Source organism: Podarcis vaucheri (assembly GCF_965113315.1).
Source record: "Podarcis vaucheri genome assembly, chromosome: 5".
Lineage (NCBI taxonomy): Eukaryota > Metazoa > Chordata > Lepidosauria > Squamata > Lacertidae > Podarcis > Podarcis vaucheri.
Genome location: NC_138763.1, coordinates 27,776,231 through 27,797,705, shown reverse-complemented (window position 1 = coordinate 27,797,705; position 21,475 = coordinate 27,776,231). Strand labels below are relative to the sequence as shown.

General features: G+C 43.6%; 1 protein-coding gene across 2 annotated transcripts in view; it reads right to left on the bottom strand.

The window, feature by feature from the left end:
• The window catches only part of PLOD2 (procollagen-lysine,2-oxoglutarate 5-dioxygenase 2), a 61,724-nt gene extending 42,433 nt beyond the window's left edge, over positions 1-19,291 (bottom strand). For both annotated transcript variants that reach the window (XM_082224131.1, XM_082224132.1), the window contains exons 1-2: positions 18,674-19,291; positions 1,514-1,605 (exon numbers count right to left, since the gene is read on the bottom strand). In XM_082224131.1, coding sequence (XP_082080257.1) covers positions 1,514-1,605; positions 18,674-18,791 — 210 coding nt within the window. In that variant the 5' untranslated portion in view covers positions 18,792-19,291. The remainder of the gene's footprint in view (positions 1-1,513; positions 1,606-18,673) is intronic.
• Between the last annotated feature and the right edge of the window lie 2,184 nt (positions 19,292-21,475).

The following is a 21,475-nucleotide window of genomic DNA, read 5'->3' as shown; positions in this document are numbered from 1 at the left end:
CTGCATGTTGGAGGAGTTTCGTTGGGCAGTGGTAATTGTAAAGTTTTGCCTCATTTGCAAAAAGGAATCCTGCACAGCTTGTGTTTCATTCCTGGCCATCACAGTGGGATAAACATTCATGCTATCACAGCTAAAGCACCTTCATAGTGTTGAGGTGCCAGAACAGATGGTACATTCAGGATGGAATAGTATTTGTTTAGTTGGTTGGCTGGGATTTCTTTTTAATCTATTTTAGCTGAAGAAAAGGGATAAAGGCTCTGAGAACTGAATTAAGAGAACTGCATGTTGCCTACACCAGCCTCTTCCTTCCATGCACAAAATAAATTGTGCATGTATAGGCAATGTTCACACAACTGGAAATTACCTTTTTGGGGGTTGCTGAATCCTGATTGTGTGGAGAGACCTTACATACACAAAAGTTCTTAGCCCTGCTCACAAAACAGCATGCAGAGCCTGATTGCGATGGCAGGCATGACCCAGCTTCTTTGTCACATATTAAGTAGCAACCAAATACTGATGGTTTTAAACAGGGCTTTTAAAAGGAGGCAGGGCCATATCTCAGTGGTACAATAAGTCCCAGGTTCAATCCCTGGTTGGACTGGGATCTAAAATGCAGTGTAGACTGCATTGAATTAGATGGACCATAGGACTGACACGGTGAAATGCAGTTTCCTAAATTTCTTACATTCACTGGCAGAGAACAGGCATTGAATGCAGAAAATTCAAAGTTCAGTTGCCAGTGTTTCCAAGTAGGAGTGAGAAAATCTCCTGTCCAAAACCCCTGAGAGCTGCTACTGGTCACTGTAGCAATAATAAACTTAGATTAGCCAGTAGTCCTCAGTACAAGTCATATCTCTATGCCTTGCAGTCAGGCCCATGGGAATCTGCTAAGCAAAATATTTTTTATTGACCTCCATTGCCCTGGACCTCTCTGATAGGAAATTCCCTTTAAAGTTGAAGTGCTAAATCCTTTACAGCCTATTTCAGTTATCAGTGTTTTCCTACAGAACCAAGTGGAGGAGCACACATTCCTCGCAGAAGTAACTTTTTTAAAGCAGCAGTTGGGATAAGGCCAAAAATAAGGAGGAGATATAAATTCCAAGAAATGGATGCATTTTATTCTGAAAATGCAGAATATAAGGGGGATGCTTTCGGATGAAAATAGTTACCAAGCATAAGCATAAGTTAACTGGAAAGGAAAAGAGATAATATTTACACAGACTGTGAATAAAACCTTGCAAGCCCTTAAATCTATAAGCCTGTGGAATAGCCTCCTGAGCTAAGTAGAAAACTCCACCATCTGGAATATTAAGAGGTAGACTAGGTGAAAGATTACTAAGCCTACAGTAGGGAGTAATTCTGAATTGGCAAAGGTATGCAGCAAATGACCGAAGTGGTATTTTCCATGACTTCATTCTACAGTGGTTTATTTTATGAGTGTGTGTGTGTGTGAATTCACACACACAGAGAAACTATTTTCCATATTCTGAAAGAGCAGGAGGGTTCACAATACCTTTATAGTGTAGTTGAAATGCTTTGCTGATTGCATGAATCTGTGAAAGCCGTCCGTCTCCTTTGTTGCAACAGTTAGAATTAGTAGCTTATCTAGGAAAAAGGGGGAAAGAGAGAGGTGTGAGTTCTTCACAGATGAAATAACAACAACAATAATTAATGGATTTCTAGCCTGCCTTATCTGACATATTGGAAACATTGGACTGCCCAATTCAATATAAGGCAGCTTCATACATGGCATGCATATGGCATGAATAAAAAAGTAGAGCTAATTCTCTTCTGATTTACAAATAAATATTCTTCCCTGCTCACCAGGAGGCAGTTATTGCCATAGGCAATGAGCTAGGTAGCTATTTACAAGTGACTACCATCTTTCCATTTTGTGACAAGGGCCGCATCCCTGTGGTAGAGCATCTGCTTTGCAGAAAGTACCATGTTCAATCTCTGGCATCCGCAGGTAGTGTTGAGAGTTCCCTGCCTGAAACTCTGGAAAGTGCAGCCAGTCAGTGTAGACAGCACTGAGCTACTTGGAGCAATGATCTGATTTGGGATAAGGTAGCTTTCTGTGTTCCAGATTAAACCTATCCAAAGCAGTCAAGAAAGCCAAGCTTGTGTCTTTCTTTTGCCCCGAAAAGTAGCATACAAACATTAGGAATTATAGAGGGAAATTCACTGGGGAGCTCAGAACTACCCACCCTGTGTGGTAGGTTAGTCTGACAGATAAACCCTTGGCCACTCAGGAAGCTCAGCTGAACAGGAATTTGAAATTGAATTGGCTACTAACCGCTGCACCACATTGGCTCTGTGGTTACACCATTAACTTTCTCTTTGATTCAAACTGGACACAATAGAACTAAGCATTTCAACAGCTCACTAGAGAAAGTGCAGCCATTCAAGCTCATGAACAACTTTCACTTTAAATAATGTACTGAAAAGCAAGTTGTCAAAACCACATGGCAAGAAGGGGCCCCTGAATGATGGTTTTGGAAATAAAGTTGTCTAAATGAATGTCTGTGTCCTATTATTCAGGATGCAAGGAGTCACAAGCCCAGGCCAAAATCATAATTTGCTATCCCTAATGTGCCACTGCTGACATAAAGACTTGGAAATGAAGCCATTTGGAAACCCTTCAAACTCATGGAAAATTATACATTTTCAATAAGCTAGATTTTATAGCGCAAAAGAGAAAATCCAGTTTGTGCAATCAAAGTCTGTTGTTTCAAGCAATTATGTCACCAGCTTGAACATTATTGGGGATTAGTTAGTTAAAAATGCATCTCTGTTTTCAAGCAGTATTCTAAAATAGGATTGCTACTAATAGTGGGTATATTTCAGGAGCAGGAACAAATTAGGTTCACAACAGCATCCTATAAACATGATAAGAAAAATCAGTTTTCTGTCTAACAGGTATGGTTGGAAGTTACAAAGCAGCTATTGGCAGTTTCCCCCTATCTTTCCCTTGTCCTCTTGGCTCTGAGAAGGCTGAGCAAAAAAAAAAGTAACAACTATGAGAAACAAACTTGCGAGCAGACCACCACCCCACTTTGATTTATGGAGCTTTTGGAAAGAAAGCACCAGCAATAGAGTATACTGGAAAATGTGATCATAGAAGACTAAGTAAGCCAAATGAATTCCTTATTACATTTCCCTGTGTGAACTATTTTGATTTGAGAGCAATTTCAGGTTTGGATTTGGGAAGATATACCATATTTTACAGCTACACTTGCCAGCAAGTTGGAACAAATGTCAAGACACTTTATAATCACTCCAAAGGAAATGATCGTAGGCATAGCAGCCAACATATAAACACTCAGTAGGCACCTCTTGTGACAGAGATGGGGAAACTGGCCTTCCAGATACAGTGGTACCTCGGGTTAAGTACTTAATTTGTTCCAGAGCTTCGTTCTTAACCTGAAACTGTTCTTAACCTGAAGCACCACTTTAGCTAATGCAGCCTCCTGCTTCTGGCATCAGAAGGAAGGCATTTTGTACAATTTCATGTTTGTGTGAAGGTTATTACCTCTCAGTAGGTTCATTTCAGCTTTAAAACTAATAAAATGTTTATGTTACAGTACTTCAGCTGTCATCGACCAGCTCTATTATGTAGCAGAGAATGTTCATGAATACATAGTTCTAAACTTTGGAAGAAATTATTCTGAGGGTGCTTAAAAACTGAATGAGTTTACAGGAACTCTCTCCTTAGACAGATACAGAGCAGACAGAAAATGCCGTCATCCCGTCTATTATGTGTCTGGAATAACACTGTAATAAAGAATTAAGTTGCAGTTACATTCCCTCCCCCAGAGTGCATTACTAACCCTCTGAAACAGGGAACTGGTTCTCCAAATAAGCTGTAGAAAAAACACTTTGCAAATTTCATGTTCCTCATCCACGGACTTCCTTTACTTTCATACTGATTTTCCAGCACACAATTCTAACTGCAACTAATACCATTAAAGGCAGAGCAAAATATAGAGTGCGCTTTTCTTTACAAATATGGAAGCAAGCTGATATTTGCAGTTTTCTCCCAGCCTGAAATTTGATAAATCTCGATGGCATCCCTGCAGCTTTTTCCAAACATTTACCAGGTGTGTGTAGACAGGAAGCAAGCAGAAGAGCCATAATTTAACAAATCAACCATTTTGCCTGATTTGGGCACAGCAAAACTCTATACCTTTACTGAAAAAACTCCTGCTTCTGTGCCTAACGAAAACAAGGCTCCTCCAACATTTGATTCTAATGTGCCACCACACAGTCCTTGGGACTAACAAAGCATTGTTCCATATGCAACGCTCTTCCATCACATAAGGGAGAGATGGGAGCCTATGGTTGAAGGTTGCATGAGACCATTGGCCTAATTTCATGCAGGTGCTGAGAAACCAGAGAAAAAGGAGAGAAGATGAGAGGATGATCAAGCAATATCTCACATACTGTGCATTTTAAAGGCATGTTTACTTAGGCCTTTCACAGGTGCTGTAGACTGGTATCAGTGGGCACCACATTGGTGACCCCTGTAAGGGTTTCCTCCAGACACAGCCAACTTCTAAAGAAAAAAGACTCTTCCCTAATAGTCCATTTCTCAAGGTGTTTAAAGAAGTTTTATGTGGTTCTGTACATTGGCATCCCAAATCCATTTTTTTAAAAAAATGATAATCTAAATGGGGGGAAAAACAATGATAAAATCTGACTGATTTATTCCAATCTAATTTTCATTTTATTTAAGACAGACAGACAACTGGCAACATTTTCCTTAATTATGGCTTGTACAAAGGAAGACCTTTATCCTTCCCTTTGATGACATTTCCATTGACATGGAAGCTGAAAGCAGAAGCATGCCCCTGAAATAAATACAAGATGTGACTCATTTATTCTGTTTAGAACTGGCAATTTGTGTGCCCACAGAACTTCGAATTACAAAGCTCTCCCTACTGCAGATTTAGGGATGAGAGAAGATTAGCCAGAGGCTTTGCTCTTGCATTCCCTACCCCCAACATATTCATTTTCTAGAAACAGGAAGACTGATATTGTCATGGAAAAGCATCTCTCCCAGGGAAACACACTTGCACTCTGAGATGACACATGTCTGTAATGGTTGTACTATATCCATATGTATTTACTGCTCATTTGAATTCACTGCTGCGGATTTCCATGCTTGAAGTAGGAAGGAACTGACAAACCCGAGGATTCATGGTCATTGTACAATTGATTTAATTTCCCTTTGTATTATGCCTTATTTGCTTGATTTATTTCACTGAGGTGCTGCTTGAATTTGCAGATTGTTCTGGTCTGTTGCATTCATTTCTGCCTAAAAGATCCTTTGAGCCTGGTATGCTGTTTGTATTTCAGTCCCACCCACAAAAGGGATGCAGGTGGCACCATGGTCTAAACCGCCGAGCCTCTTGGGCTTGCTGATCAGAAGGTCGGCAGTTTGAATCCGGGTGAGTTCCCATTGCTCTGTTCCAGTTTCTGCCAACCTAGTAGTTCAAAAGTATACCAGTGCAAGTAAATAAATAGGTACCCTTGCGGCAGGAAGGTAAATGGCATTTCTGTGTGCTCTGGCTTCAGTCACGGTGTTCCATGTGCCAGAAGAGGTTTAGTCATGCTGGCCACATGCTCTGGAAAGCTGTCTGCAGACAAACGCTGGCTCCTTCGGCCTGAAAGTGAGATGAGCGCCACACCCCATAGTTGTCTTTGACCAGACTTAACCATCCAGGGGTCCTTTAGCTTTACCCCATCCACAAAGCAGTATGATCACAAATTACACGACATCTATCTCAGCTCTGAAGGTTCAATTGTACTTAGCTTGAACCTTGGGTGCACCCTATCATTAAAATTTGATTCATACAGATTAAGCCTGGTTGACACATCACGCTAAACCAAACTATGGTTTAGCAAGCCCTCACAAGCATTGGAAGAAGAAATCATTGCTGCTTTGCTACTCTCAGGTCATTCTGCTGCTGTGAGGTGCTTAAACCATGGTTTGATTTAGCAAGTCTTCAGAACACAGCTCTCCCAGACAAACCATGAACTACAAACCACAAGTTCAAGCAGCGTGCTAAGGTTGTTCTGGTTCAAGCAGGATGCTAAGTCAAGCTATGGTTTAGCGCAGGACAGTGTAACAGCAGAATGACCAGAAGAGGAGGAAAGTTGCCATTTTTCGGAAAGTGACAATCCAGACACAAAAGTTGTTGAGCATATGGGTTGCCATAGGTCTGGATTTTCCTGGACATTTAAGCAATTTCTGCCCGGACACTGCTCCTGAAGGCTAAACCAGGCCTAAAAGATGGCCATAAATTCATCTGTAGCAGGGGAAGGGGAATGGTTTAGCAGCAATGCATACACTGCATGGTCTGGCTTACATAAAGTCTTTGTTTCATTCCCTGCCATTTCCAGTTAAAAGGCCCTCTGGTAGCAGAGCTGTGAAATATATCTTTCTACATTCCTCTGTGGATGCAAAGAGAGGATTCTGCTTCAAGTCTGGCTTAGGATTTTAATTTTATGTGCCATTAAATCCAGAGCAATTCTGGCAGGCAACCAAGTACGGATTCTTGAATGGTGCAGCGGCTAAACTGAATTTAAAGTTCATAAGTTAGGATCACACTCCATATCTGCATGCAATGTGAGGTCACTTTTTGGAACCCAACCAGGAAAGCCAATATGCCTCATGGTATTTCATATACATCAAGCTAAATAATCAGGATTTTAATAAAGGACAGATTTAATATATCCTGGGTATTGCTTTTCTTACTATTTAAAGGGGGTATGGAGTGAACATTTGCTTTTTCTTTAGCATGAATTCCATCTAGGTTCACCTTTGCCTGTGTATTTCATGGAATATCTGTTACATATTTGTACATCAAAATCTAAAGAGGGAAATCTAAAGCCATTCCTGTAATGTGCTTTGAAACAAAGGTAGAAAGGGCATTCCAACATTTCTATAAAGCAGGAGTTGGGAACCTCAGGACCAGGGGCTGGCTTCTCAATCCTTTCCCTGGCACTCTCCCCAGGCCATGCCACTCTCCAGGCCACAGCCCTCAATGGCCAGCTCTGTGCCCTCCTTGGGTGCCTACATTGGCTCCCAGTACATTTCCGAGCACAATTCAAAGTGTTGGTGCTGACCTTTAAAACCCTAAGCGGCCTCAGTCCAGTATATCTGAAGGAGTGTCTCCACCCCCATCGTCCAGCCCAGACACTGAGGTCCAGCGCCGAGGGACTTCTGGTGGTTCCCTCACTGCAAGAAGCAAAGTTATAGGGAACCAGACAGAGGCCCTTCTTGGTAGTGGCACCTGCCCTGTGGATCACCCTCCCATCAGATGTCAAAGAAATAAACAACTATCCGACTTTTAGAAGACATCTGAAGGCAGCCCTGTTTAGGTAAGTTTTTAATGTTTGATGTTTTATTCTGTTTTTTAATCTTTTGTTGGAAGCCGCCCAGAGTGGCTGGGGAAACCCGGTCAGATGGGCAGGGTATTGTATGTATGTATAAATAATTATTATTATGCTTGGGTGGATTGTGTCCTAGAGCTGTAATCATGCTTTTTGCTTGCCTGTATGGAGGACTGAGAGTTTTGTGTATGCAGGTGGGGGTGTGTGTGGAAACACCAGGCATTTGTATGGATGCAAAGTAACCCACTGCAAAAATGTAGAGACACTCTCTTTTTTTTGCTCCACCCACTATGCACCTCTGGCATGAGGCTACACTGGAAAAGAATGAGGCCCCCATTGAAAAGGGGTTCCAGCCACTGATGTACTGAGCAAGGTGCTTAAGGATTTGCCCAAAAGTGCACATACCTATTAAGAACTAACAGACATGCCACCATGTCTTTTAGTGGAGAAAATGGGAAGGAATGCAAAACAGACCTTACATGGTCATCCCACAGTCAGTACTTTCATGGGTTTATGTGTCCATAAACATGCAAGTTGTTTACTCAGATCTGTCTACGCATATATAGCAAGACTGACAAATGTGAGCTACTTCTGCACTGACTAACAAACGAAACAGAAAATGTTCAAATCAAATGCAGGGCTCATAAGGCTGAGCATGGAAAAACACTCTACCAGAACATATTCTTTCCCTGGCAGGAATCTGAAGCCAACGGTGTATATATTTATGCTCCTAAGTGATCAATGGCCAAACATGGTGCCTTCTTCCTTCTCTGTCCTGAAACCTGGCTAGAATTCTATAACTCATTCCACATATCTAGTATGGAGTGCTGATAGCTTATTCAGGACTATACCTTTGGATATGAATACATTAGGAAAGAGACAAGGCTGCTTATAAAGCCTTGGAATCCAACTTATAGATAAAATGGAAAGGGGAAATCAGGCTCATTACCTTGAGCTTCTTTGAGGAAAAGTGGGATGTATTGTAAAAATGAATGAATACTACATTACAATTCAAATTTGTTATAATATAACATAAAATGTGGCCGTGTTTTCTTTTGGAACAAAATTATAGTGACCACTAGGTCTATCTTGCATTTAAAGCACCATTATACCACTTTGAACAGACAGAGCTTGCCACAAAATAATCCTGGGATGTTCAGAGTGCTGAGAATTGTTTGGCGACCCCTATTCCATTCACTCGGGGACGCGGGTGGCGCTGTGGGTTGAACCACAGCGCCTAGGACTTGCCGATCAGAAGGTTGGCGGTTCGAATCCCCATGACGGGGTGAGCTCCCATTGCTCGGTCCCTGCTCCTGGCAACCTAGCAGTTCGAAAGCACGTCAAAGTGCAAGTAGATAAATAGGTACTGCTCCGGCGGGAAGGTAAACGGCATTTCCGTGTGCTGCTCTGGTTCGCCAGAAGCAGCTTGGTCATCCTGGCCACATGACCTGGAAGCTGTCTGCGGACAAACACCGGCTCCTTCAGCCAATAAAGCGAGATGAGCGCCGCAACCCCAGAGTCGGTCACGACAGGACCTAATGGTCAGGAGTCCCTTTACCTTTACCTATCCCATTCACAGAGCTACAATTCCTGGTTTAACAATCAATTCCTCTTCCCATGAAGCTCTGGAAACAGTAGCTCCGTGAGGAAAGTAGGGGTCTCCTAAGACCTTTTAGCATCCTTAACAAACTTGCAGTTCCTTTTAATTTTTTGTGGGGATCCATGACTGGTGCCATAGTGCTTTAAATGTATGGTGCACAGATGGCCTTAGTGGTGGGAGACCTCTAAGTTAGTCATTCTTAGATTTACACAAGGAAGGCCACGTCTCTGCAGTACAATGATTTAACTATTTTGTTTCGTGTTAAACATGTGGATCACTGATGTTAGACAAGCTTTAAATCTGTCAGGATTTTAAATCAAGCCAGCTTAACAAGGAGCATATTATCTGAAAAATGTACATTTTAGCAGCTTACTGGGTTGGAAATAAATTGCTGGCACACAGCTGCAATCCAAATATTAAAATATGACCTTCAATTTCCTACCCACTCCCATGTTTACAGAACTGCCTTGTGAAGTGTGAGTCCCTAAAGGTGGGCAAGAAATTCATTTGGGTTTGTACCCAATGGGTTGTGTGCATGGGATACAGCTCACACAACTGATTTCTCTTTTCCCCGTCTCTCCCTATCACCATGGCACTATCCCAAAATCTCCAGAGGGTTGATGAGGGGTTCCCCCTGAGAATAAGGGGTTGTGTCACATGGGGCTGCCATGGAAGGGAAGAATTGACTGGAGAGGTTTGCAGCAAAATCCTTTCAACCATATTCAGGTGATTCCTCTCTCCCACCTCAGAATTTTCCGGTAGGAATTTTCCCATTGGCTGATTGGCTGGTGCCACTTGGGTCACAAATCGTCACAACTTTGTAAGGTTTGGCAGTTAGACATTGGTTCAAGGTGTGGTGGAGGGGAGGTTGTCACACCTGCCCCTCCCAATGTGCGATAGGGTATTCCGTTAAAGGAATCCAGGTGCTCGCCATGCTTTTGTCCGATCCCCTTCCAGGGGTTAGGGTCATGCACCTGGGAGCATTTTGGGGTGAGGTTGTGTCTGCAGTAGGACCAATGCTCCCCCACTATGTTTACCCTTATTGACTTCTGCCGGTGTCTAGTTGTCAAATGCTGCCCTGCCAGAGATGTAGGTGCAGCTAGTCGGACCAACGCCTAAGCAAACCACTCACATGGTGACAACTGTGTTTTTCTTTGGGAGGTCTTGGGGGGTCTTCACAAGCAATGAACGTTTCAAGTAACCAACCAAACAGCTTCTGCTCTACTCAGGGCCAAGGCAGCGCCAGCATTGCAAGCTATGCCTGGAATAACCCTGTTACATGTATGCTCAAGCACTAATCTTAATTCTTCTAGGATGCAATGTTTGAGGCAACAGATAATTTTAGGTAAGCACGTCATTTGCTGCTACTTCTTATTGCAGTTGCAGCTCCACAGTGTATCAATGAAACATCTACTGCAGGGCTGAGAAAGTTCAATCCCGGGTGCTGAAAGTGGCCCTCCAAAAATCATTATCTGGCCCTTGGGACTCTCCCCATGTCACATCCTTTTCCAGCCTTGCTCTGCGCTCTTTTTGAATGCTTTTCCCTAGCTGGAATAAGTCTTTGAACTGAGATCATGCCTCTTATTTGCCTGGATGCCTGAAAATTCAGTTTGACTTTTGTGTGGCTGTAATGTAGCCTACTAGAAAAAGAAAAGAGGTAATGAGTCACATCTGTTGTGCCACCCACTTCTGCCTCTGGGTTTGCTGACCACTGTCCTGCTACCACTGCCACAACCACAAAGGTTGCCACAAGGAAATGGAGACTGAAAAAGGTTTCCCACCTTTTAGTTACAGTGTAAGTGGCGAACATCCTTGAAATGTGGGTTGATATGATTAATGGTTATCCCTGATATAGCTTCCAAAGCTAGCTCAAATACCATGCACATGCCAGCATTGGCACAATAGTTCTTTGTATTGGCTCTGCATTGATCAGAAGCATGACCGGAAACACCCAAAATTATCAGTGCCAGACACTTAGCATCAATTATATTCTGCAGCTAGCATTGGAGGCAAATAGCTCCAAAAGGAGCGAGAGGCCTTGCCAAACCACGTCTTGCCTTCCCTTTCCCCACTTAGGCATGCTAAAGTCATGGTGCTGAGTTAAAGTAAATAAGCTACAGTTCTCTGGTGAACACTGCAATTACACACTGGCAATTTAGAGCCCACATATATTGCATCATAAGCCCGGTACATACTACCCCGACAGGAAATTGAATAAATCCATGTATGCAATAGCCAAATGCGTGTTTTCATAACCTTTTGTGCTTTCGAAAGTTACATCCGTAAAGTTGCAAAAATACCATACAAATGTAAGGCTGTTATATGGAGTCAGACTACTGACCCATCTAGCCAATGTTGTGTGCCCTGACTGGCAGCGGGTTTCCAAGGACTAAGTTTTATGAATAAGTGCTCCTTTTAACTGAAGATGCCAGGACTGGACCTGTGACCTTCTACATGCAAGCCTTACATTCTTACCTTGTGAGCTCCCCTAACTAAATCTGAAGCCAGATATTTCAGTCACATTTCCAAGCACAGAAAAATGAACCACCAGGAAATGACTGGTTTGGCCCAAGTGTCTGTTCGGGTCTGGAGGGGGTGGATAAGACTGGAACTGTCAGACAACCGGTTCCAGCACCAACACATGGTTTGTTTGGCCTAGTGAGGTACAAAGACCTTGACTTCAACTTTGCCGCCTCTGCTCAGAAGCCAACAGAACAAGACTAACATCGCTGCTGCATTCTTAGTTTAACATACTGTTCTGTGTTTGTTTTTTAAACAATCAATATGACTACAGTTTCAGCAACTGGCATCACTTTTACAAAGTGAGAAGAGTTTACTGGCACAGAAAGCTTTGTGCCCTCAAGGTATTTTCTTCTCCTTTTTACAGGGCCAGCTGTTTAAACAGCAGCTGTAAAGCAAGATCCCCAGAACACTTCAAATTACTCTTTTAGCACCCAGTTTATTGACTTTTGACCGGGAGTATTTTTGTCTGCTTCCACATTGATACTTGATCACTCACCCAGCCAGACTTTTTCCTTTTCACTCTCTTCCTCATCTCTCTCACTTCACTCTAATGTCACACATATTGACTAAATCATAGTTAAGATGTGAATGGAGCACTCACAGAATCATGCAGCAACCAGATGCATAAGAAGCCACCTCAGACCTTAGTCAGAACATTGACCCATTGAGCCCAGTATTGTCTACACAGACTGGCAGCACCCCTTCACAGTTTCAGGAGTCTTTCCCCTGGAGAACCCGGGACCTACCACTGAGTTATTATAGATGCAGATCTATGGAAGCAGTAACTTTTGAAGAATACAAAAGCACTACAGTTCTCCTGTATATCAGTGTGTCGGTGGTGTATTAGAAGTGCAAAGGTTTTTTCTTCCTATAGTAGATGACATAAATGGGGTCTCTTCTCGCATGCTCCCTGCAGCTTGGAAACCACTTCTGAGCTCCAGGAGTGTTATATATTAATTCAATCTCAATCTCAAACCTTTATTGGCATATAGACAAAATTCCAAAAGGTTCAGTACGATAAAGTCACTCCGCAAAATCTGCATCTAACAATTAAAATACTGTAAATGGGATTGGCAATGTGTTATGCCATACATGCTCTTTGTACATGCTCTTGGACCAGAGTTCAAAACCCCGCTCAGCTATGAAGCTTGGACCAATCACTGTCTATCAGCCAAACCTACCTCACAGAGTTGTTGTAAATATAAAAGGGAGAGAGACAGCTACTTGGAGGAAAGTTAAGATATAGATGTAAAATAATAAAATCACAGTAACCAATCTGTCTCCCAGCTACTGCCATCTGTAGGGCAATAGGCCCTTCCTATGACTTATTCATGCCACTCATATTGTCAAAGTTCTGGTGAATCTACATGGTTTAATTGTATTCTGTGCTCTTTGCTTATATTTTGGTAAATTGTCTCACTGTTGTTGTTAGCCACCTTGAGGACAGGAAAAGTAAGCTACAAAATACTTCAATTAATAGTTATCTAAATGAAAATGGGCTGTTTTCAGATACAAATTGCCACATTACCCACAGTTGCAAAACCAAATAAGACATTCTTAGTCATATTAAATTGGCTCATGACTTTTAAAGTGTCCAGTATTAAACATTTACCTAACAAATTCTACTTTTTTTAAAAAAAGAGAGCTGCACACATATTCTATACTTGTTCCAACTCTATTATGAATATTCAAAGCCATTTAAAATGCAATGAACACAAAAAAACTCCAATGTAGGTATTTTATAGAAGTGGCAATTATAGTTTTCTGGAAGAAGAAGGCAAACTAAGAGCCTGGTGTGCATCCAGTCAAGAATCTAAGTCTCTGGAATATAACAGGACTGATAGTTTAGGTTCACAGGCTTCAGCAAAACTTTTTGTGGGTCAGATTGGCACCTGTGCAAGCAACTAGAATAGATGACTGAATTTTGCCATTTCAAAGAGGCAGAATGCAAATCTACTGAAGACACACCAGCTTTCAAGTTCCACTCAATTTTGATCATGTCGAGAGACAGGTATAAGAGACAGCAAGAGAGAAGGAGGTGTAGCTATGCATATAATTGCGGTTTTATCAATAACCACAAATTATTCCATGTCAGAAATAGATGTGAAGTTTACAAAGGAGACTTTGTAACTCAGTTTTTGCTCTGTTTCTGGGTAGCTTTTCAGGACCAATAAGGTCTCTTCTAACAAACTGTAGCTTTCATAGACTCAATAGAACTTTTGTCGCATAAATCAAAAGTTACACCGTAATCCCTGAATGTTACGTATCTCTTTTTAATGAATAACACACTTCCTGTAGGTTTTCACATCAATCAAACAAGCTCATTTGTTTTAATTGCTATAAGATGAGCAAGAACAGTTTCCAGGCTTATACAGAAACCTTTATTATTATGGCTACGTCAACATCGAAGGACCTTGTCAATTTGGGATTCACCTCACAATGCATTTCTTCTGACCCATACAATTAAGGGTGTGTGTGTGTGTGTGTGTGTGTGTGTAAAGTTCTTTGCAGCTTAAACACTGCTCAAATCAGACTTAGAAGCATTTTATTAAGTATGAATAGGATATAAATTATGCAGAATAAAACAGAACCTACATCAAGGTCAGTCTCATTAGATTTTGAAACATCTGATCAATGGCAAAGAAGTGTATGTAAAACAACTCAGAAAATTAAACAAGGATTAAAACTGGAGTCTGTTGTTAACAATCCCTGCAATGTCTGGGGTCCTGGCAGAAGTGGAGTTTGCACATCAGGAGAGTCTGCTATACATCAGTGAAGATTTTCTTACTGTTTATGTTAACCAGAATCCACTATTATTATTTTTACTCTGTAACATGCATTTTATTAGCACTGCTTCAGCATTCTAGATCATTGCCTCTTCATTAAGATGGCTTGAACAGTACCATTCCATAATAATTTACAAATAATAAACTTATTTGGGATTAAGTTATACATGTTCTGTTTATTAGCCTGGGATGGACTCCAGGGAGTTACAAAATAATGTCCTGTTCACACAACAGTTCCTTCTGCCATGGGGGGGGGGGAGGGACATGTGTTTGCGGGGGGGGGGGGTTATTAACAAATTTCATGCACAACTCCCCCCACATACAGAATCTGCCTGTATATGTGTACAGCCCTAAAATCTGTAAACTTCAGTAAAGGGAATGGGCAAATGATGCATCCATGAGACATCTGGATATCTGCACATAGAAGGCAGATTGCAAGCCATGTTGTACATCTGTGCCTGCAGAGATAAGGAGATAGAAGCTGCACACAAGAGTCACTGTTCTGTATTGTCTTCCAAAAAGGGGACTGTGTGAACCAGTGTTTCCACTAAAAGTCACATTTTGATTTGAAGAAGCGATGTGATGTGGCTTTTATGATATGTGGGTACCTTGGTTCTCAAACTTAATCCATTCCAGAAGTCCGTTCCAAAACCAAAGCATTCCAAAACCAAGGTGCGCTTTCCCATAGAAAGTAATGCAAAATGGATGAATCCATTCCAGACTTTTAAAAACAACCCCTATAACAGCAATTTAAAATGAATTTTACTATCTAACAAGACCACTGATCCATAAAATGAAAGCAATAAACAATGTACTGCAGTCACACAATCAATCAATCAATCAGTAGTTGAACTGGGTTCCACAAAGTCTCACACAAAAAAAGCTGCAAAAGCAAAACAAAAAAGCCGCAAAAACAAAAAATGCTAAATACATAGCAAAAACAGACTGACCTCAGTGTAGCACTCAAAATGGAAATGTGGCGCTCAAATCGGAAGCATAACACACAAAACAGAGCATGTTCAGCTTCCAAAAAAAAGTTCACAAACCAGAACATTTACCTCCGGGTATGTGGTGTTTGGGCTCCAAGTTGTTTGAGTACGAAGGCGTTTGAGAACCAAGGTACCACTGTACTTATATAAGCCCTTATACAAGTTATGTAGTTGAGCAGAGAAGTGATTGCCCTAAAAGTGTTTTAAAGAAGAAATAAAGCTTACAAGTGCTATTATTCCTTATAAGACACTAACCAATAAGTGAGTAATCAGACAAACTACATTACATGCAATCAGGCACAGCAATTCTATGGGGATGAGGCCTCCACAGCCCACAGCCCCCAATTCCACAGGGATGGGGCTCAGTCCCAATCTTGAGGGGGCAGAGGAGACCTGGCGGGAAGTCACCCCATGCCGTATATCATCAGGAGGTGCAGCACAGCCTGGTCAGAATCACCCCAGGCCGCACAGCGCTGGGAGGCGCCATGCAGACCAGCACGGCCTTGAGTGCAAATGTTGCATCAGGAAGAGGGTCTTCAACCAAGCAATGGGTACAAAAAATGCATATGCTGAAGTAAAGTGTGCCTAAAAAGTCATATATTGGTGAAAATAAAATTTTGAAAATGCATCATATTAGGGGAAATTGTTTTGCAAAAATGGGTATATTAGACAAAATTGCATATCAATATGTGTATATGTGTATGTGCACAAAAATACTGGTGAATTTTCATGAAGACTTAAAAAAACACGCACCCATAAACTGATGTGGAAATGTGAAGTTAAGATTGGGGGGAAATGAAAAACTGAAAGAAGCAACAGTGTTCCATCTGTGTGGCAAAACAATCACGGCAGAGTTTTGAAGCGAGCCATTTACTACCTCAAAGGTGTGAATCAAAACTCTGAGCTCTTTTTATTACCATGTGAAAAATATAAATCACAGATTATGGTTGATTTCCCAGGACTGATGCAAGTGAGAGCTGGGAACGCAATCAAAGGCCTGCTCAGGATCCAAGCAAGAAGCAGTGTATGGCAAGCAACATGATGTGTATTTAAAACCAATTGTCTCTTTTGACTGGAAGCACTAGAACACATTACGGGCCCTTTTCTTTAAACAGATTTTATGCATGTCTTTCCTCTTCTGTTTTGCACATTGAGGATTGAATTTCTTCCTGCCTTCCAGCTCCCTGGAACAAGCACTTTACACGACCCAAGGAGCAGAATGCGAACAAGGATGGGAAGGAAACTGGTTGAAAATCTGACCAGAAGAAAATGGGGACAGGGTCACAAAGTAACACCTTTGATGTTTGAGAGACTATTGAATGGAATAATCATGTCTTCCAGGTGCCAGGTCTCTTCTGCCAAGCATCATGGCTAACAGTGCAGTTGTATATTGTCTACTCAGGAGGAAGCCTTGCTATGTTCGATGGGGCAAATAGGCAATGGTGTCCCTATGGCGTAAACTCCATTACACACAGTGGGATTTACTTAGGGCAAACATGCACAAGATTGCACAGTAAAATACAGTGGTACCTCGGGTTAAGTACTTTAATTTGTTCCGGAGGTCCGTTCTTAACCTGAAACTGTTCTTAACCTGAAGCACCACTTTAGCTAATGGGGCCTCCCACTGCCACCGCGATGCCGCCGCACAATTTCTGTTCTCTTCCTGAAGCAAAGTTCTTAACCCGAGGTAATATTTCTGGGTATGTAACCTGAAGCGTATATAACCTGAGGTACCACTGTACTGGAAATGAAAGAAGTTTCTTGCAGGGCAAAGAATCAGGATTGTATTTAGAAGAAGAAGAGTTTGGATTTGATATCCCGCCTTTCACTCCCCTTCAGGAGTCTCAAAGCGGCTAACATTCTCCTTTCCCTTCCTCCCCCACAACAAACACTCTGTGAGGTGAGTGGGGCTGAGAGACTTCAAAGAAGTGTGACTGGCCCAAGGTCACCCAGCAGCTGCATGTGGAGGAGCCGAGACGCGAACCCGGTTACCCAGATTACGTGACTACCGCTCTTAACCACTACACCACACTGGCTTAGCAGGGAAATAGAAGTTTCCCCGCGATGCCCAGCTCAGAATTTGCATTTCTATATTGCTTGCCTTCTCAAATGCATCCTAAATATTGATCATCGCCAGTATGAAAGTCATGATTCAACTCTTCACCACAGACAGGAAAAGACAGCTCATAAGGTTACAAGGTGCTTAGAAGGACGGACTCTTTTAAAGCATTGTTGAGATATCACAAGGATCGTTGGGAACAGGTTTTTCAAGCTTATTGCCCACCCCACCCCCAGTAAATTCGGATTAAATTAAGGGGGTACAAGCTGGAATTCTGATGGCAACAGCATTGTGTGTGAATGCTGCAAAGAAATAAATGAGGAGCGCAAAGCTCACCCATCTCCCTTTGCTAACTCTCTCTGCATTTTCCATGTTAAGGAAATTGCCAACCTACATGAGAATGCACACCTAGTGAAAATGGACCTAAGCATCTCGGAGAAACTGTTTTCCTCTTGAAACTTGGAAACTTTGTTTTTGACGTTACTGTATCTCAAACGGACTCCTTTTAAAAGACTCAGCGTGGAACGCTGCTTGCTGCCTGTAACTTGTGTCTGGGTGGGCGGCCAAGGAAACCTTCGCCAGACGTTTATGTTCCACATGAATGTTACAAGGAAAGTGACAGGGAGAAGGGAAAGAAAGAAACACACACAAAGCATGTGCAACAAATTCAGCGCTCAAGAGGCAAGCCAGACCCGCCTGAGAGCTGGGGAAATCAGCTGCAGTTTGAACAACGGGGCTTTTGTCCGAAGATCCCGAAGCCGGGTCTGAATGAGAAGGTATTTTTTTTCGGGGGGGGAGAGTCTCACTCCCCGTCTCTCAGAAAGTAACGGACTGGCAAAACTCGCCTTGCAGCAAAAGAAACTCATTTCCCCTAGGGATATTTCCTCTCTCTTCACGAACCCAAGCTAAAGAGAATCCACTTTCAGATTAAAGGGGTGGGGGTAGCGTCACCTTTTAATTTTAATGTAAGAAAATCAGGATTTCCACCAGCAATCCATTCATTTACTCGGTCATAACGTGGACCTAATCAAATGTTAAAGTGGGGGGGGGGGTTGGGGGGGAAGGGTGGATTTCATATAAAAGTACCAGGGCGCAAATCCACACACCAGCCCCTCCCTTCTAGAAGTGAACCCGTCTCAGAAATCAGCTGGTCTATGCAACAACTCTGCACATGGCAAGGAACCCTCTCGCCTTCTGCCCTGCTCACCGCACGCGCGCTAAGGTTAAGCTTCGCAAAAAAAAAAAAAACATGGAGGAGGCCCGGCTCAAATGAAAACGTGGGGGCGTCGGGGAAGCAGGAGCGGGTGCGTCAAGTTACCGGTGGGAATGGGCGATCTCTCGGCCTCGGCCTCGGCGGGGTGGGTCGGCTGCAGGAGATGGATAGCGAAAGCCAAGAGGAGGGCGAGGGGTCCAGCGCTGCTGCTACAGCTGGCCATCTTCGGCGCTTCAGCCAAGCCAGGAAACGAAGCAGAGCCAAGCAGAAGACCCGGAGAGGCTCTTTCCCTTCTTCCCTCCCTCGCCTGCTCTCCCACCCGCGACAAGAGTCCTGCGAGGCGCTCGGCCGGCCGGTTTCCCCGTTCCCTTGTTCGAAGCGCGTGGGGCCGCCGTGAACTCCAGAAGGGAATTGCTTCGCGGGGGGTGGGGATCCTCCAGAAGAAGGGTCGTGATGAAAAAGTGCCGGGAGGAGAAAGAAAGAGAAAGATCCGCTCGATCCACTCGCCGAAGGAGCAGCGGGGAAGCGTTCCGGAAGATGCGATCAGGTGGAGGCAGCGCCGCGGATCCCGCCGCCGTCTGGCCCTCGCTTAAGGGAACCAGGCAAAGGGAGCCGTCGGTGCGCGTTGGAGCCTTTATAAGGCGAGCGGGAGGGGTGGCCGTCGGGGAGCCCCGGGCGCGGCCAGAGGAGAGCAGCTACCCAAAGTGCTGCCGGGTCCTCCCAGCTATTGGCCGGGGGGCTGGCAAGGGAGGGGGAGCAAGCCCGAGGGGTGGGTGGGGTGGGGAAAGGGGTGTCTCCCTCCTTGCGCGTCCCCCAGGCGCGCCTGGACCCTGCCGGTGCGAGGACATCCTCTGGCGCCCTCGCAGGAGCAAATGGGAAGCCTTCGCACATGCTCGGTAGAGACGTGAAGCCCTTGCCCAGACCCGGACTTGGACTTTTGGCAAGCGCCGTCGGTCCTCTGGCGCCGGGCTGCTTTTCCCATCCTAAGAGGTGCTCTTCTCGGTCTCTGCAGCTTTAAGGGGGCAGGAATGACGGCGAGCTAACAAGTGACAGCTGCTGCCTAGGGCGGCGTTGGGACGGAACTGGTGGCCGTGGGATGCTTTAACCGTCGGTTGATGCAGTTACGTTGGTGTTACTTTAGAGGAGCAAAGTAGCGCGTGGAGTAGAAAAATAGAATTGCAGAATTGGAAGGGACTCTGAGGATAATCTAGTGCAATGCAGAAATACGCGGTTGCCCCATAGGAGGATCGAACCCGCAACCTTGGCATTATCAACACCAGGCTCTAACCAAATGAGCTATCCGAGTAGGATGCCTGTATTGCAGAATAAGTACTATTCACGTAAAATGTGTTGCAAATGATAAGCAGTTGTTACTAGTTATTGTTGCCTCCCGCCCCCGCCCCCCCCCCCATGGTAGTTCTAACAGTGCCAAGGATCTCCGACGTTAGTCATACTAAGAGTAGACCCACTGAAATCAGTGCATTGGGAATAGTAGCTCTGTGAATTCCAAGAATTCTTTGGGCGTAGGGGGTGTGCTTTAAATGTACAGTGTACACGGGGTTTTAGATACCACCCCCAAGTCTCTTCCTGTAAAGAGTTTCGATATTTGTTTAGGGATTTCCTGGCGTTAATTGTTACTGTCGCCAATGCATTTATTTATTTGTCGGGTTGATACCCCGCCCTTCCGCCAGAATTTAAAAACATTCCAAAACAGTTGAAACATTCTAAAAACATGTACAATTAAAACATTTAAAAGCAGTTACAGTTTACCAAAGGCTTGCAAATCCAAACATTGTGATATCTGTGCACAGTCCCTCAATTTCAGAAAATTCTTACAGCCTAGCACTCCACAAAACAGCCACTTCCAAAATTAATCCCATTTTACAAGTGACGCTCAGGGCACTTTCTGTTTACTTGTATGCTTTTTTGCATTTTCCATATCTGAAAATGGAATGCAAAACCTTTTGGGTAGAACACACATTCTCAGTGTGAATAGCGGTGTCTGAATTTGCAAGCCTTTGGCTAGCTTTCTCAATAAAGCTGAACTGGGACTGTGGGGCATACTTGAGTTTTTTTGTGCAGTAAGTTTGTCTTGTGCGTGAATTTGCTTGTTTGAGGGATCACTTTTTACTCTGTCCTTCTGTAAAATCCCCAGGTTCAATTGTACCTGGGTAAGACTGTACAAATGGCTTCAAAATGGCTCACTCCTATTCTGTTTGGCACTGAATCACATGTTTACTGTTTTCACATGGCATGAGAAATCTATGACCACTTAAAGCAAATGTGGGGCTCCTGATTTGGATAGGAGACATAGATTCCCCCTCTGTTTTTGACATCTGTCTGTCTTGAGCAGGCTTCCTCAGACTCGGCCCTCCAGATGTTTTGAGACTACAATTCCCATCATCCCTGACCACTGGTCCTGCTAGCTAGGGATCATGGGAGTTGTAGGCCAAAAACCTCTGGAGGGTCGAGTTTGAGGAAGCCTGGGCTTTAGAGACATTGGAGTGTGCTTCAGGGAGGGGGGAATCCAAACTGCAGTGTTTGCAGCACCGAAGTGACCTCCCCATGGTGGAAACTGGGGCAGTGTGTACGGGGGTCCTGGGCTGCCCAGACGACAGGACCCCAATCTCAGCCTTGCTCTGCCAAAGGAAAGCAGAGCAATACGTTTGGCACCAGCTTGGCTGATGGAGTTGCCCGCATGAGGTGTACAGGGTGCCACCCAACTGTGATAGGGACTCCACTGCAGATTTGTGAAGAGTTTGCTCTTTAGCCTTTTCTCCTAACAAATATATCCTGCAAGGCAGTGGTGGTTTAGGAACAGAGTTTTCCTTCTCCTAGATGGGCTACCTTCCCAGGCTGACAAGCCCCATCTACCCCTCACTTCCCTCATGCAGAAACCACCTTCTT